The sequence below is a fragment of the Candoia aspera genome, chromosome 4, assembly GCF_035149785.1.
Source record: "Candoia aspera isolate rCanAsp1 chromosome 4, rCanAsp1.hap2, whole genome shotgun sequence".
NCBI classification, from domain to species: domain Eukaryota; kingdom Metazoa; phylum Chordata; class Lepidosauria; order Squamata; family Boidae; genus Candoia; species Candoia aspera.
In genome coordinates this window covers 70,900,069-70,917,178 of record NC_086156.1, presented here as the reverse complement: position 1 = coordinate 70,917,178, position 17,110 = coordinate 70,900,069, and the positions used below count along the sequence as shown (strand labels likewise).

At 39.0% G+C, this 17,110-nt stretch overlaps 1 protein-coding gene across 1 annotated transcript in view; it reads right to left on the bottom strand.

Annotated features, from left to right (window-relative positions):
- MARCHF10 (membrane associated ring-CH-type finger 10) overlaps positions 1 to 17,110 on the bottom strand; it is a 71,843-nt gene that overhangs the window by 7,063 nt on the left and 47,670 nt on the right. The window contains exons 9-11 of the mRNA XM_063300430.1: positions 8,580 to 8,689; positions 1,046 to 1,159; positions 23 to 56 (exon numbers count right to left, since the gene is read on the bottom strand). Of these exons, the coding sequence (XP_063156500.1) occupies positions 23 to 56; positions 1,046 to 1,159; positions 8,580 to 8,689 (258 nt within the window). The remainder of the gene's footprint in view (positions 1 to 22; positions 57 to 1,045; positions 1,160 to 8,579; positions 8,690 to 17,110) is intronic.

Sequence of the window (17,110 nt, the reverse complement as noted above, 5' to 3'; positions counted from 1 at the left end):
CTGTAAACCTATATAAACCTACTTTGGTTTTCCTCTGTTCTAGGTTGCCTTGAGAGCTAGGGAAAAAGGAGAAAAGGATTAATATATATCCCTATTAAGAGTAAACATGATTTTCCAATACTTTAATAATACTATAAAGATAACCTGGAAAAAGTCTTAAAGAACCAATCTAAAATAAGTGGAGAAAACGTAATACCAAAATTTGAAGCACTATAAAAAATTAAAGATGCTGTAACTCTTTGTCTTGCTTTCTGGCATTTTTTTTTAAAAAATGTTCTTTTGTGGCTGGATTAAAGCCTATGTCCTAATATATGTCTGGAGGACACTGCATCGTCTTCAAATCTTGGACATTTACGAGTTGATATCAGAAATGATGGATGAATTTCTAGTACCTCAATGGATATTGTGGAGGTATCTGCAATATTCATTTTATTCTAAATACAACACTACCTTGTTAAATGAAAGTTACTGGTCTGTGCAAGGCATGTTGGACATTTATGATATGTTAGGTATTAATATGGAATGAAGCTTGCATATTACAGAAAGATGTACACAGGAAGTGTATTATAGAAAAAGATAAAATAATATGTCTTATATTAAAGAACACAGATTGTAAAAATCTATGAGAGCCTGTTTGATGTTGTGGTTAAAATGCTGGACTAGAAACTAGGAGACTAAGATTTCTTAGTCTGAAGACTAAGCATGAAGGCCAGCTGGGTGACTTTGGGTCAGTCTCTCTCTTTCTCAGCATTGTAGTTTTGGGGAAAATAGGCAGAAGCATTATGTATACCAACTTGAGTTGTAAAAAAGAAAGGTGGGATAAATATCTAGTAATAAATGTACTGTGTGTTCTGAACAAAAATAGGTATTTTTTATTTTAAAAAAAGAGATAAGTGTTCCTATTTCACCTATTACAAATTTACGACAGTAATGACACAGGGAAGCCTGAGGTTCCTATGCTGCTGTGAGTAAACGTGATAAGCACAAAGGAAGTGCAAAGTTTCCTTTGTAAACAGAAATAAATAAATATGATACTGGCTATTACCCTATCTCTGGAGGCTTGATTGTAGTTTAATCTCATGAGTTCTGCAAACCTTTGCTCATATAGATGAAGCAGCAGTACAAGATAAAGGCCTGAGTTCATCAGCTCGTCCTGGGCCTGCATGTTAAACAAGACGTTATAAGTTTGGCCCATAAAAGAAACAACAAATAATTTTCTCCTAACAGAGACTATTTCTGTTATCTTTGGGCCAAATAAAGCACAGGAGGCATAAATAGAAGGTTGGATGACTATAAAAACTTTAATCTTTTCTATTGAATATTTTTGTACCTAAAACAGTACTGTCCTCCTATTTTCCATCACTATGGAAAATGATAAGAGGACTACGTTTTGTGAGGAAGGAAGAAGTTTCATGAAAAATACAATATAATTAGAACAGAATTTGTAAAGAGAAAGTAGTACTCTCTAATGTAAACCATCAGATTTAAAATTCTAGAGGCCACTATCCTTTTCTAACTGCTCTTAATGAGATTTTCCAGAGTCACCCTACCACGTACATTAAAATGTATCTGAGATGTCTATTGTGAGTCTAGAGCTTGCAAACAATCTTACTCAACCAGTATTCATGCTTGCTACTACCAAGCTGGACAAGACCCATAACATGTCTGCCAGTACAACTGAGCTTGCATGTGTGATGAATTAATACAAATCCCTTCATCTTGCCTTCTACAAAAGGGAAATAGCTTGCTAGCATCATTACTTCCCAGAATCTTTGTTGACCTCCAGTGGCACTCCAGTTGTCCCTTAACCTGCTTCATCTCCCTCAACTCTTCCATAAATCACAGAGAGTGACGGGATCTGTGAGAAGAGAGAGGCTGCATGAGCGCGATCCTCTCCAGGGCCTCCTCTGCCCTCTTATTCTAGGTGACAAGCAAGACCTCAGTGCAACCATGCAGCAAACCATCAGGAATAACCCTCAACTCCCTCTGGAACCTATCTGGGTCCATCCGTCGCCAGGGGTGGAGCAAGTAAATAGATCCTGCCTCCCTCCAGTGGGGAGTAATGCCAGAAAATCCCATGGTTATCAGGGCATGATCTGACCATGACAGGGGTGCCACAGAGAGCTCCCCTAAATTCCTGAGCACATCGCCATTGCTCTGACAAGAAAACCAGATCAGGTGTGCAGCCAATATCTCATGTTGGCCCCTGGATGACCTTCCTTCTCTGGGGGTGGGATCTGAGGCTGCTCAGGAGTTCATGGACAACCCCCATGAGCTCCTGAGCAGCTTCAGATCCCACCCCCAGAGAAGGAAGATAAGCCTGGGAAACTCCATTGCCAACCCAGAAATGGAGTCAAGGAGCCCAGGCAGGGAGGTTGCCATGCAGCAGGGAGCCTATAACAATAGCAATATTCTCAACTGATCCCTAGAGCCCAACTTAATGAACAGGGTCTTACATCCAGTAACTTGTGGAGCAGTACCTCCAAAATTCATTAGAGACTCTGGAATGACAATTGCCAACCCCCAGCCCTGCCCTGGGTTCTCAGCTGATGCCACACCCAAAACCCAGCTGGGCACATTTCTCGACCCAGCCAGATCAAATCACAGATGAGAATGGCCTTATTACAGATTGACCTGGCATTAAGCAGCAACAGCAGTCAAAAGCCCAGGCCTCTGAAGCTCTGCTGACTGGGGCATGGAGTGGAGCCAAGGGAGCTGGAACCTGCCCCGAAATGAAACACCAAGGCCACGTTCCCCAAGAGTGGCTCACCCCGTCTCCTGCCACTTAAGCCCCAGAAAACCCTTCCTCCTCCAACCCATATAGGCTGATACCCAAGGTAGAGGACCTTACTCTATCACTCCAATCTCCAACACAGCCATAGGAGGGTATCTGGGGTCCCGGGGTGCTTCAGCTCATGCTCTCAGCACTACCAGTATCTCAGATAATACCCCCCCAGTCCAATCAGTATCACACCCCAACCAAGCAGCCTCCAATGAGATCCCTTTCACTGACCTGGCAGGGCTACCCCACTTTACCTTCAAACAAGGGTTATCCAACTGCAACCCCCCTCCCCAGCTCTCACCCAGGTAAAGGGCAAACTGCCCCTCAGTAGGGGAAGGATCATCCTACCTAACACTTCACAAGAAAAGCATCCATCCATCACAGTCCATCAGGTCTAAAGATAAAAAAAAAACACTCAGACAGTAACAAATCCAGCTACCAAAATGGCTGCCATGCTGTCTTTTCCAGAGCTCAAGCAGATGGGGTAGACAAAATATATATACTATATCCTTAGAGGGGGGACAGGCTAGTTTGGACATGAGTTATCAAATCTTAAGTCTTCTCTTCCCACGTTAAAACCCATTATGTTCAAAATAAAATCTATTTGTTGTAAAAAATTGTCATCTCCTAAATATCATCAAAAGGTGATATTTACTCCCTACAGGTAAAACTGGTATTCTCTTTAAGATTATTTTGTTATAGATGGATGGATGGATGGATGATGACAGACAGACAGGCATGAATGAAATATATTCCCTTCTCATCCCTAACATTTCATTCCATGATCTTAAAAAATCTTCTTAGCTTGGAACCTGAGATTTAATTGAATACTTCCACAAGCCAAATTAATCCTTGTGAGTATGATCACTAATTATATTATATTTGCACTTAAAAGAAATAAAATGGTGTATAGCTAAAGGTGGCTTTGAGGTAATAAGCAATCTATGAAAACTGATGCCTCTCTCCTGACACTTGCTTCAATTCTCATGGCAAGCTGCTATTTTAGCTTGAGAAATCTGGGAATTTATAACAAAAGAGACTGGACCAGTTTGGCTCTGTGGCAAATTACTTTCTGTACAGCCATTAACCATAGAGTAATAATATTACATAGTTCTGGGATCTCCAGTGTGATGCTAATGTTAGTACCCACCAGACTTCGTATACCATTTGACTTTTTAAGAAAGGTGTTTTAATTTAAAAAGTAAATGCAAAGCCAGCAAGATACAAAGCGAAACATTAGTTTTTAAAAATTTCTTTGCATATATAATCCACATCGTTTAAGGCACCAAATTATTCAAGATTCTATTTTTTAAAAGCTTGGCTGAAACTTTTGGAATTATTTAAAATAGGAAAGCTTAAGGCCTTTCCCCAATATTGAGTTGAGGTGCTAGCCATCCATCTTTCAGTTGGCACAAAACTATCCCTACATAAAATTTGCTGTCCTCGTTGCTGATTCCTACTTTGGCTTTGTTACATCTTTTCTGTCATTGCCAAATGTCATTGTCCTGATTTGCGAGGGGGCCAGTTACTGCTGGGAAGATTACTGCATTTTGCTTCTGGCTTTGCTGCTCTCCCCTTGAGCAGCTCACCAAAGAGTGGGGAAAACATCCACCATTCAGAGCTCTAGCAGAAATGGACTGGATCTGACTTCATGACTCTACTTAGGCTTCTCTAGGTTGGTCAGTCTTCCCCTCCTCCCACTCAGCATTTGGTCATTGCCCAAGTTAAAATAATGTGAGATAAAGAATTGTATGGGAAGACACAAGAGCAGAAGTAACTCCAGAGAAGGGGGAAGCAGACCCTACCATTAATGATGATAATTAACCTAACTATGTTCCACAGAGTGGGATAGTTGAAACTGACTAGGTGTGGGCAACTACCTCTCTGACTTCATTGGGATGGGGCAGGGTGAAGGAAGTGATACAAAATGACTAATACAGAGAAACAATCAACTAAGCAACAACAACAACAAAATCAGTTTGACATCCCACATTATTTTCTGGATACAGCAGTGAGGAAATGTGGGGCTGATGTCCCCCTGACATACAGTTAATATGCAATTGTGCTACACTACTCCTACTTTTCCTGAAATAAATAATGGAGGTTTGCTCATTTCAGAGTATGTCAGCCCTATGGGGCAAACCAGACCAAGAAATATTTATATTTATTTATATTTATATATAGTGTGTGTATATTTCAAATTTTATCACCGCCCATCTCGCACGAAGCAACTGTGGGTGGTTTACAAAAAAGCATGTGAATTGGGGTGTGTGTGTGTTCCTGAGAAGTTTTTGTAATCCACCCCCATCTTCTGGACTCAAGCAGTGTTTCCTCCTTTGTTGCTTTGGTAAAAGATCTTCCCTCTCTCTGTTAAGGTCATCCTCTTTAGTCTCTACAGAGTATTATTAATACAGAATGCTTGTCTTTTCTTCCCCCCAGAAAACTCTTTCCCCCCCCCCAGAAAACTCTGGCTTGCTCTCCTCTACCACACTGGAATCCTGGAGAGAATTTCAGGTAAAAAATAGGGATGAGGAGGTGGCAGGTATGAAAGTAATTTGAGAAAGAACAGCTGGTAGAGAGACATAGATATCCATGTAGAGGAGGAGGAGCAGGAAACAAAGTGGGGCAAATGATGAAATGTGCATTGCAATGAAAGCCACATGACTTACATATAGGACACATGTTTGAATAGCCGGCGTTTACTTTGTGTTGTCATGACAGATATTTCATTATTTTTTTCATCACTGTGGTTTGTACTGGACATCTATGCAGAGTGAGGAAATACTTCTACTCATACCCCAAGAGGTCACCTGACTTTGCCTCCTAGGTAATGGGTGAAAAATCATTACAGACTTTATATGTATCAATATCAAAGCTGTGGTTGGGATAGTGATAACTTAAGGTGGAAAAGTCAACTTTCATATTAGCATGCTTCCGCCTCTCACATCCTAATATGGTACCTCATCATGACAGAGGGATGTTCCTGAGATAGATGAGCAAAGAATGCTGGAAGGTCATGTCAAGAGTTTATATTCCCTACAGCATCACCCAAGGCATGAAGATCATCCTAGTTGCTCAGCTAAAGCAAGTAGGCACTTATATTAGGCAACAACAATATAGGAAGATGCTGGAGGCAGTTTGTAACTTTAATGACAAAAGCAAAATCATCATTTTATACTGTGTGGGAGAAGGCAGTCATAAACAATTTTGTATTTGACCAAGGAAACAATATAGACAGACAAAGTGACTGATGATATAGTGCTGGATAAGGAGCCCCTCAGCTTAGATGGCACTTAACATGCTACTGAGGAAGAACTAAGGATCTTTTGGAGTACTAATGGTATGTAGATTAAAGCCTTAGGGTTGTCTAGCTGCTGATGTTGCCATGTAGGAAAGAAAATCTGAAGCTGCAAAGACAGAATTACAGTGGGAACATGGAACATAAGAAGCATGAATGTGGGAAAGGTCAACACAGTGAAAGATGAAATCAATTAACTACACATTGACATCTTAAGCGTTAACAAATTGAAATGGACTGGAACTGGACACTTTCAGTCAGAAGATCATACTGTTTACTACTCAGGACATGAAAAAGAAGGAACAGCATAGTTACGTAGTATATAGCAAACACAGTTGGGACCACTGCAGCTAATGACTGAATAATATCAATTAGACTTGGACAACCCTTTAATACAATGATTATCCATGTTTGTGCTTCAATCACTGATGCAGAAGAGAAGGCTGACAAATTTTATGGCCAAGTTCAATCTAAAATCAACAGAATAATTAAGCAAGACATGCTGCTCATGTACAGAAATGAATCAGGAGAATGACTTATCACTTTCTGCCAATCTAATTATTTCTCCATTGCTAACACAATTTTCAAAGAACAAAAGTGATACCTATATACCTGGATATCACCAGATGGAGCACACAGAAATCAAACTGACTATATTGTTGGTACAAGGAGGTGGAAGAGCCTGGTTATAACAACAAAGACATGGCCAGGTGCTGACTGTGGAACAGATCACAAACTGCTCATGTGCAAATTCCAAGTCAAGCTAAAGTGGAAGAACAAACTTAATCAGTTTCCACAATATGATCCTGACAATATACCCACCATTTTTAAGGAGAATATCAGGAATCATTTTGAAGTCCTGAGCCTCATTGATACAGACCCAGAGGAACTGTGGAATGAAATCAAAGAAGCTGTTAATGATGAGTGTAAAAAGAGACTGCTGTCATGACCCCGTTGCAAGGCATAAAGAGCCTCACAACGTGGATCATGATCATTAAGGAAAAGGGGAAGGAGATAATTAAAACAGTGCTTAATCCAAGCACCCAAAGCACCCACACCCATGGACTCATATACAGCTGAAAAGAAGGGCTTCAGATAAGCAGCGATAAGCCACACTTGGTGCCCTGGAGGACACACCGGAACCAAGAAGACAAGGAAAGACACCGGGAAAACGCCCACGCAGCCATCAAGGAGCCCATCAAGAGGGATTGGGGACAATGAAGGGTGGAGGAGCACGGGACCCCGCAAGAGGGTATAACCAGGGCGCATCACCACCGCACCCCCGTTCCCATTTTTCGTTCTGTCAGCCACCATTCCAATAAAGCGGAAATCCTTAATACCTATTAAGTGAGTCCGTGCCTTATTGCGAAGCGAGACTGACCCTGACACTGCCAAAACCAAGAAACAGCTGGTTTTGAAGAGGCTGAGGAACAAAGGACATTATTGCTGATGCTTGCTGGATAATTGAGAAAGCCAAAAAAATATAAAAAAGAAGTCAATATGTGCTTCGGTGATAATAGGAAGGCCTTCAGTTGTGATGACTATATCAAACTGTGGAATGTCTTTAGGAAAATGGGAATCCTTTGTCCTTATGCAAAACCTATACTCAGGACAGAAAGCCACAGTCTAGGTAGAACATAGTAAAACAGACTGAAGCAGTGAGATAAGGCTGTATATATTTATTTAGTTAACCTATATGCTGAATATACACTGAAGGAGGCTTGACTGGAAGATGAGTGTAGTTTTAAAATTGGAGGAACATCAATAACCTGCTCTATGCTGATGACACTACTCTGATAGCTGAAAATGCAAATAATCTGCAAGCTCTAGTAATGAAAGTCAAGGAGCACAGTGAAATATAAATTAGACCAAACTACTGACAATAGGTATGGCAACCAAACATAGAACTGACAACAAAGATATTGAAATGGTGGAAAGCTTCTGCCTTCTAGGGTGTTGGAGAAGACTCCTGCAAATACCACGAATAGCCAAGAAAACAAATGGATCATAGAACAAATCAACCCAGAGTTCTCACTCAAGGCACATATGACCAAGCTCAAATTATCATATTTTAGACACATTATGTAAGGACCTAGCTCTCTAGAGAAGTCTATAATGCTGTAGAAGGAAAGAAAAGGATGAGCAACAGCAAGGTGGATTGACTGAATTACAGTGAAGGGTAGGTGTACCATTGGAAGACCTAAAGGACCTGGTTGGGGACTGACCATCCTGAGATCTATCTCTATGGTTGTTTAGAGTTGGCATCAACTTCATGGGACATAATCACTCAATACTAATGTCCTTAATAATTATATAAGGCTATTTCTTTCACAGACGGGATAAGATTAGGAAGACATTACATGACCCAAATGGAAAATTCTCCTTTAAATTTTTGGGTTCCAAGGAGGCTGAGTTTTCATCAAGGAAGATTAGCAAAGGTACTTGCTTTCTTCAATAAAGTGCCACAGAATGGACTTACCAGAGTAGTTGATTTCTTACCCGAGACTGCTGATGATTCCTGTAGTAGTCATTCACATTAAAGTCATCCAGATCTACAGTGAGACTCTGCTTACACAGCTCACATGTTTTCACTGCACCAAGCTCAGCACCTAATGAACATAAAGAATTTGTTATCTTACTTGCAGGATAGATTTTCTGGAATTTAAAAAGCTTAATATTCCCCCTAATTAAAGTTCAGGGCTGTATGTGCATTTTGTATTCACGATCACATTATACAGTAAGTATTTTATTTACTGATGTTAGCATATTGGTTTCTATTTTACAGCTTACTTGGTATGCCTGAGATGTACAAATAATGTGTGTGTGTGCCTTCAAGTCAGTGTTAACTCCTGGCAACTGCCTGGACAAGTCCCTCCAGTTTTCTTGGCAAGATTTTGGAACTGGTTTGCTATTGCATCCTTCCTAGGGCTGAGAGAGAATGACTGGCCCAAGGTCACCCTGCTGGCTTTGTGCCTAATGCCTTAACCACTACACCAAACTGGCTCTGTACAAATAATATTGAAGAAATTTCAGAAAATCTATTGGAACACAGAAGAACTACTATCGATTGGGCTGCAGCTGAACTTCAGTGCTAGTTGTAACATTTGTATATTCCTAACAACTAATACACACACACACACATGTTCACAAATACATACTACATAGCACAAGTTTGGAATAGGCCAAGTTTTTGCCAATGATCATTAAAAAAAAGGAAAACTTAAAATGTAGATTTCTGATTTATTTTATCAAACTAACAGAAACCACAATAATATTAAGAATCCAATGTAACATAAGAAAAATATAAAGGGAAAAATAGCTTGGAGAATAAAAATAGCTTGAACTTCTTTTTCCTTGGCTCTTTAACCAAAAATACTAATTCATCTTTTGACAAAAAACCACAGGCCAACAATCCATTGAGACAAACCGTAAGTAGAATTCTCCTTCCACTGCTATGTAATAGATCTTTCAGCCACAATTTTTGGTTGTTTTGATTCTAAATAGGGGAGATACAGCCAAGAATGTTATATGCATCTTTAACATACAATGACTGATCCAGTGTCATATTAACAATCCTATTGATTTCAGCCCCACAGGTGAAAAAAATAGGACAAGTCCAAACAATATGAGTGAATGTTCCAACTCCTGAATTCATTTTCAGTATGCAAGGCAATGGCAGTCAACCTTTAGTAAATATTAGAAGCATCCAATCTGTCAGGACCAGCTCCAACTCTGAGAAGGAGGCTGCTTCAGATGATCCTGTGAAACAGCAGCCTGCATAAAAGCAGCAGGGAGACATCTGGAGCAGATTTGGCTGCAGAGCATTCTGAGCTGTTGGAAGCAGCAGAGAATCAGGGGCCTGATCTGGGAGCTGCTCCCAGCCCTAAGGTACATATAGCTAAGCAAAATACAGAACAGAGATCTGTGTGGCTCCTCATGATGCAAGGGCATTCTCACCAGTGATTGCTTACACCTGGTGGAGACGCTATTTTAGAGCCACTGCTAGTAAGCAATCCCTCATTGGGAATGACTGCTACACTACCCAGAACTCTCTTGTAAAAACACCTCTTGGAATCCTGCTCTTTGACTTTCGACTGGATTACGACCTATGTTTGTATCTTGAACCTTTGGGCTCCCTTCTGACAATGATTCTGCCTGCTGCTCTAGACTTGATTGCTTGGACTTCCCCTCAAAGATACTTGACTTGCATTTGGGGTGGGTGAGAGAATTCTTATTCCATTTCTCCTACCTGTATTTCCCATCTCAGTACTAACTATTACAGATTTATCTGTGCTTGTGTGTGCATGTTGACTGGGAGCAGGACACAATATGCACAAAACAATTTTTGTTTATAAACTTCATTTTAAGGTCAAATTCATATTCTTTAGAGCAGGGGTTCTCAAACATTTTGGTCTGATTGGTTTGATTGAGGACCCCAAAGAGCTTCAGTTTATGTGGGTTATATCAATCAATATATCTTGGTACAGCAGACATGAAGTCTTTGGAAAAGATATTCAAATGCTGTGATGTGTCTATACCTACAAAGATTAGAATCATGCAAGCCATGGTATTCCCTTTGATATTCTATGGAAGTGAAAGTTAGACTTTGAAGAAGCAGGATAGGAAGAGTATCAATGCTTTGAACTTTGGTATTCTTGAGAATACTGTGGACAGCCAAGGAAACAAACCAATGGATCATTGAACAAATCAACCCAGAATTCTCACTCAGGGCACAAATGACCAGGCTCAAATTATCCTACTTTGGACACCTTATGCAAAGATCTAGTCTCTGGAAAGGATCTAATGCTGGGAAAGCTGGAAGGAAAGAGATGAAGAGGATGACCAGAAGCAAGGTAGGTGGACTCAGTTACAGTGGCAATGGAAGGACCAGGTTAGGGATAAGATGGTCATGGGGAAAATCTATGTGTTTACTAGGAGTCGAAAACAACTTGATGGCACATCATCATCATCAGTCATCTATTGAAATGTACTATATTAGAAATCAAAACTGAGAAATGTTAATATATTTGTTAATTTGACTTCACAGACCCCCTGAAAGGGCACTTTGAGAACTGCTGCTTTAGAGCAACCTTACATTGGTTTAGCAGTATAAGACATTAAAGCCACATAAATGTTCAGTGCTAATTTCCTTGTGAGGTACATGGGGATCAGGTGACAGGCCTTTTAATTGATTCCCCCCAACCCTGGGCCCTGACCCTGTTTACATTTCATAAACAAACCAAAGGAATTTCATGCATTCACTTCTTAGATTACTTCTGTTTTTATCCAGACATCAAGAATTGTTATTTCAGATTTGTGGACTAACTAAAAGTAATATTCATACAACACTGGAAGAAGAAATCTACACCTCATTTTCAACAGTGCATTGTTGAAATAAGTTTGTCAATATTTGAATAATTTTTTTCAGCAAAGGATGATGACTTTTGAGCAACATGGTAAATTCTTTGCTGTTGTGCTGTTTATAGCATAATTTTCCAGGCCTCCCCCCCTGCCTTTTATTATTCTGATTATTAATTTTAAAATTATATTGTTAATACTGTTGTATGCATCTATTTTTTCTTATTAGTATAGTATAATAAAATAATTTTTAATGAAAAGCAGTTGGAAAAGTAGTGCAAGTCAACCATGCACTACAATGAAAGCCTCTAGCAAACTAAAAGGATCAAGGACCTTTTACACTGAGAAATAACTGGATATCGTTTGGAAAAAGAATGGAATCCCATGTGCTGGCACTTTCCTTAGACAAATAACTGAAATTGAGTTTTAAATATAAATCTACAAGGAAAAAATAATGGAATATATTTTATTCAAAGATAAAAATAAAAATTAATGGAATGTAAAATAAATATAATGTAATATAACAGTAGGATCATATATTGTGTTTTCAGGTAAGTATTTGTTTATTGGATTGATATCAAATAAACAAAAGACAAAGTACATACAATTAAATATAATGTTAAAACAAGAATAGTTGTTCATGGGCATCAGTTTAAAATACTTCAGATAATGCTGGACAACACCACTGTGAAGTTCACAACTATGAGAATAAGTACTGCAAGACACGCTTGTGATATAAGTAAAGCACTATGGTATGATTTATTTTGCAGCTGTTATGTATGATATCAAAGAAAAGATACAGATACGATGTACTGATATGAACCAATCACCTTTTTTCCAAATCTTAATCAGCAAGCAGAGAAGATATTACCAGATTAAATTTTAATTGGACACTGGATGTTTAAGTTTTGATACCTAGCTACAGTAGATGTAGACTGTTGCATTGATATTGGATATTCTACTTTCTAAATATAAATTCCTACAGTGAAACTCAATATGGTTTGGATGTATCAGTTTTTTATTCTGAACTGATGTTTTATGCAACAGAGGTAGAATTTGTTGAATGCTTGAGTATGCTGAAAGATTGAGGAATCATTCATATTTCTCTTCTTTGTTTCTATCTATGTATCATCATAGAATATTGTTCCTATAGGCCATAAAACTAAAGAAAAAAATAGGCTAACTATAGCCAAGGCACTGCTTAGAAAGAAGAGCTTAATTTTGTTTTAAATTTAAGACATAAAAATCATTCATGTCAAATTGTAAGTATTCCTCCCTCTCTCTCTTTCTCATTCTCTCTCTCTCTCACATAAAAACAGGTGTTTCCTCCTTCAATTTCACACATGACAAACGGTCTTGCAAACATGGAATGGAGACTTAACATCCAATTCTAAATAGAGTCATGACGCTAAAGTTTCTGGATTTATCTTCAACATACCTAGTTCCTGGGCAACAGTGTTATTGCTCATCTATCAGAGTGGGAAGTAGGGGAATAGTCAGCTTAGCCAGGAGAGGTGACAGATTGTTTTTAATCAAACTATTGTTTCTCAATGCTGCCATTTTTCTCTTGCCATATTTCAATCCACATAATGAAAAAGAGGAAGAGTTTCCTTAAGAGGAAAGGGAAATGGGGGGCTGCCTTGCCTCACTATTGTATTTGTACTTCCAAGACTAGGCTTCAGTTCTGGTTGTTGTTGTTGTTGTTGTTTATTCGTTTAGTCGCTTCCGACTCTTCGTGACTTCATGGACCAGCCCACGCCAGAGCTTCCTGTCAGTCGTCAACACCCCCAGCTCCCCCAGGGACGAGTCCGTCACCTCTAGAATATCATCCATCCATCTTGCCCTTGGTCGGCCCCTCTTCCTTTTGCCTTCCACTCTCCCTAGCATCAGCATCTTCTCCAGGCTGTCCTGTCTTCTCATTATGTGGCCAAAGTATTTCAGTTTTGCCTTTAATATCATTCCCTCAAGTGAGCAGTCTGGCTTTATTTCCTGGAGGATGGACTGGTTGGATCTTCTTGCAGTCCAAGGCACTCTCAGAATTTTCCTCCAACACCACAGTTCAAAAGCATCGATCTTCCTTCGCTCAGCCTTCCTTATGGTCCAGCTCTCGCAGCCATATGTTCTGGTACTCTTACTTTATTCCAACCCTTATTCTTCATAAAAGAAAGAAGAGAATTCTAATGTGTAACTATGATTCTTAAAGCACTCATCTGTGCAATCATACATACGATTTGGTGAGTGCAAAAACCACTATACATAACCTCCTCTAGCCAAGGCATTTTTTAAAAAGATAGTTGGAAATAGCTAAGGCAATTCTTACTTGTGAAGCCTATCTCTATTGTGCATAATTCCCTTTACCCTTCAGTCCTTTCAGTTTGTAAGGACTGAACTAGCAGCCTTGGAAATCCAGAATTCTTACCATGGTTAACATTACTATTACAACCACCTGTAGAGGAGATGGTGGTGGTATATCCACCATCCATGAATGGTCAATTGGTTATAATAGGCCCTAACTGTTCCATTAGGCATTGATGGCTATCACAGTGTTGTTTTTTTATTTAATAGCATTTTAAGCAGTATCAAATTGTTGTATCTCATCCACCATTAAAGGGAACTACTTATATTGAATAGAACATATAGATCTAAATGTTGTCAGGCCATGCCTTACTTAAAGTACCTTCATGAACAGCTGCATGAATGGGACCATTGCTGTTGCTACCAACATAAGGAGATTTGTCTAGGCTGAACTGAATGATGGAGTTTTTAAAGGTTAGTAAAAGAACTCCAAGCAACTAACAGCAATCTTGCAGAGTAGACGCGTGAACCAAAAGAGAACTTGCACATTAAGCTTAATTATGTTCAGAAATAAATTCAGTCTTCACACTGTAGTTAGATGAAGAAAATAGAGATAGCTTACTTTTACTCAGTAGATCTGGATACAAGTAGATTCATAGTAGAAAGAACTTAATCACTGGTTCTTTGTAGACACTTTCTTTGTAGAATAGAAAGTCTGCGTGCAGGTGAGATGGTAAGGGGAGGGCTGCATTCCTGCAGCAGCTCCTGCTTGCAGGTCTGCCAGAAGGGTAATGGAGACTGTTAATCCCCAAGCCCGAAGAGGAAGTCAGGTGACCCACGTGACATCCCACAAGCACAATAGAGATGCGATTTGCTAGAGTGACCCCCCTTATACTTATGAGACAATGCTGAGTTGATCCCTGATAATTCCAACACTGAAGTCCTCCAGTGTTACAGACAAGATTGGAATTTGAACCATGCTCCAAGCAATGGACAAAACCATTGTCCGGTGAAGCAGTTTGGACAATAGTCATGGCTTATGTGGACATTATGTCTTTTCTACATACATAAACAAGCATTGTCTCACACAGTGTTAGTGGCAGTCATGGTGTTGTTCATACGTGCTGATATTTGGGACGTATATTTTCTAAGATTTTTCAACACTTGTTGAGATTCCATCATAACAGTGTGAAAGCTTTTAGTTGACTCATCTGATCATGAACTCCTGCCTTATTTGCAGTAGATACATAGAAGCAGCACGCTTTCAAGATTCAAATTAAAATTGGGCATTTACTTGAGACAAATGAGTTATCCAATATAATTAGCATCAAAACATAGTACAGGTTTGTGGGCTCAAAAGTCCTATTGACTATTTAATAGATGTTGTGTCATCATTAAATTGAGGGTTTACTGAATGCTTGCTTTCGTAGCAATTTTTTTCTACTTATGCTGCTTAAATCAACTCCTTAGCCCTATACCTTCTCTTGCCAAGTAGAAGTAGGTTCAGATCTTTTATCCTAGATTTTTGTAATTTTTAGCAATCAATGACACTGGCATATTAAAGTATGGCTATGGCATGCACAATGGCTCCAGAAATAGTAATCTATTAATGGACTTCTATGAAAAACAACATATAAGCTACAACATCTCGCCATAAATGGGTGGATGGTGGAGACACATTGACAACATATTTCTCATCTAGTAACGGGATCTATATATTCTGAATGAATTTCTTGTTAATATGTTTTCTACTACAGATTAAGGTTACTATGGTAACTAATCATTTTGGCCAGGTGAAGAGGTTGAATTTAATTGTCCTCTTTTCAGTTATTAATTTTTGCACCTGGGGGGAAGAACTTGCCTGGGCTTATTTTAGTTTGTTTCCCTTCTGTGTAGGCATGTAGAGAGTTAAGCAGCTCTCACTGAGAGCCTGTAAGAATGCAGAAGCTTTTAAATATGTTTTCTGTAAATAAAATTATTTTTATAGAAATGCCTGGTGTGTGACTTTTCTGATCTCTCCTGGGCCAAATGCTTTCCTAGCAATCTGCCAACATTTCTGAATAAATAACAGGGTGATAATAGGTCAAAAGTATCAAATTTATTACTCCAAAAACTATGAACTACTAAATTTTATGTATCCAGTGCTGATAAAACCCCCAACTTTCTAACTGCTTATGTATTTATTCATTTTGTTCTTTCAAGTCACTGTTGAGTCCTGGTAACTGCCTGGACTAGTTCCTGCAGTTTTCTTGGCAAGATTTCATAAGTGTTTTGCCGCTGCCTGCTTCCTAGGGCTGAGAGGGTATGACTGGCCCAAGGTCACCCAGCTGTCTTTGTGCCTAAGGTGGGACTAGAACTCATGGTCTCCAGTTTCTAGCCTGATGACTTAACCACTACACCAAACTGGCTCTCACTTAAGTAAATAGGGAAATAAAATGCTTATGTGTTGGAGGCAATTTACTGCCATTTTGAGCATTTATTAAAAATTATTGTACTAGCAGCTTAAGTGTGAGAAGTCTGAAACCAGTGCATGCAACCCTCAATCGTCTTTTTACTAATGGTGTTTTACCAAGAAAACAAAATGAAAAATGAATAAGTGGAAATTTGATGAAGAAAATGACCAGAAATGAAAAGTAAGAAATAAACGGTACAGCTCAGCTGTTCAAATGGATGCAGAACAATGCAGCTGTGCAGCAGTAAAACTAAAAAAAAAAACGAACTGGAGGCATATATGTAGTCTTGCAGAATAGAGGTGAGATTCCCATCTAAAGATCACCTCAGCTATATAAGGTTCCTGATAAGAGTTCTGAGCGTATATAAAATCCTATGTGTGATGCACAGACACCACAATGGAGAAGCTACTTGCTATAGAAAAGAGAAACTGAAAACTTCCACCAATGTGCTCTCACATCTCAGTATGCTCTCACATCTGTAAAGTACAAGGATATAGACAGAAGGAACTACATTATCACTTAATATTATCCAAAAAGATACAATAAGGATTTCTGCTTCTTTGAGGAATACTTGTTTTTTCTGTTCTCTTAGCACCCATGAACTATAGATTTTATTTATTTATATATACAGATCCTGTCCTTCTATAACCTATATTCCTCTAATTTCTGGGTGCCACTTTTTAGAAAGCTTAAGAAATATGCAAGATGGGCCAGCCAGTCTCCTAATAAATGGACTTCTTTAATACTGCTGGAACTTTCTGTTTGTAATAGCATCTTTCACATAGGCTAAGTGAAAATGTGTTCTTTTAATTTGATATATGCAAATATTTCTTTGCCCTAACAATGCAGTGAAGACAGCTAGAACTGCCAACATCATTAGGAAGAAGAGACAACAATTCAATAAATGCTCTTTTATAAGAGTTT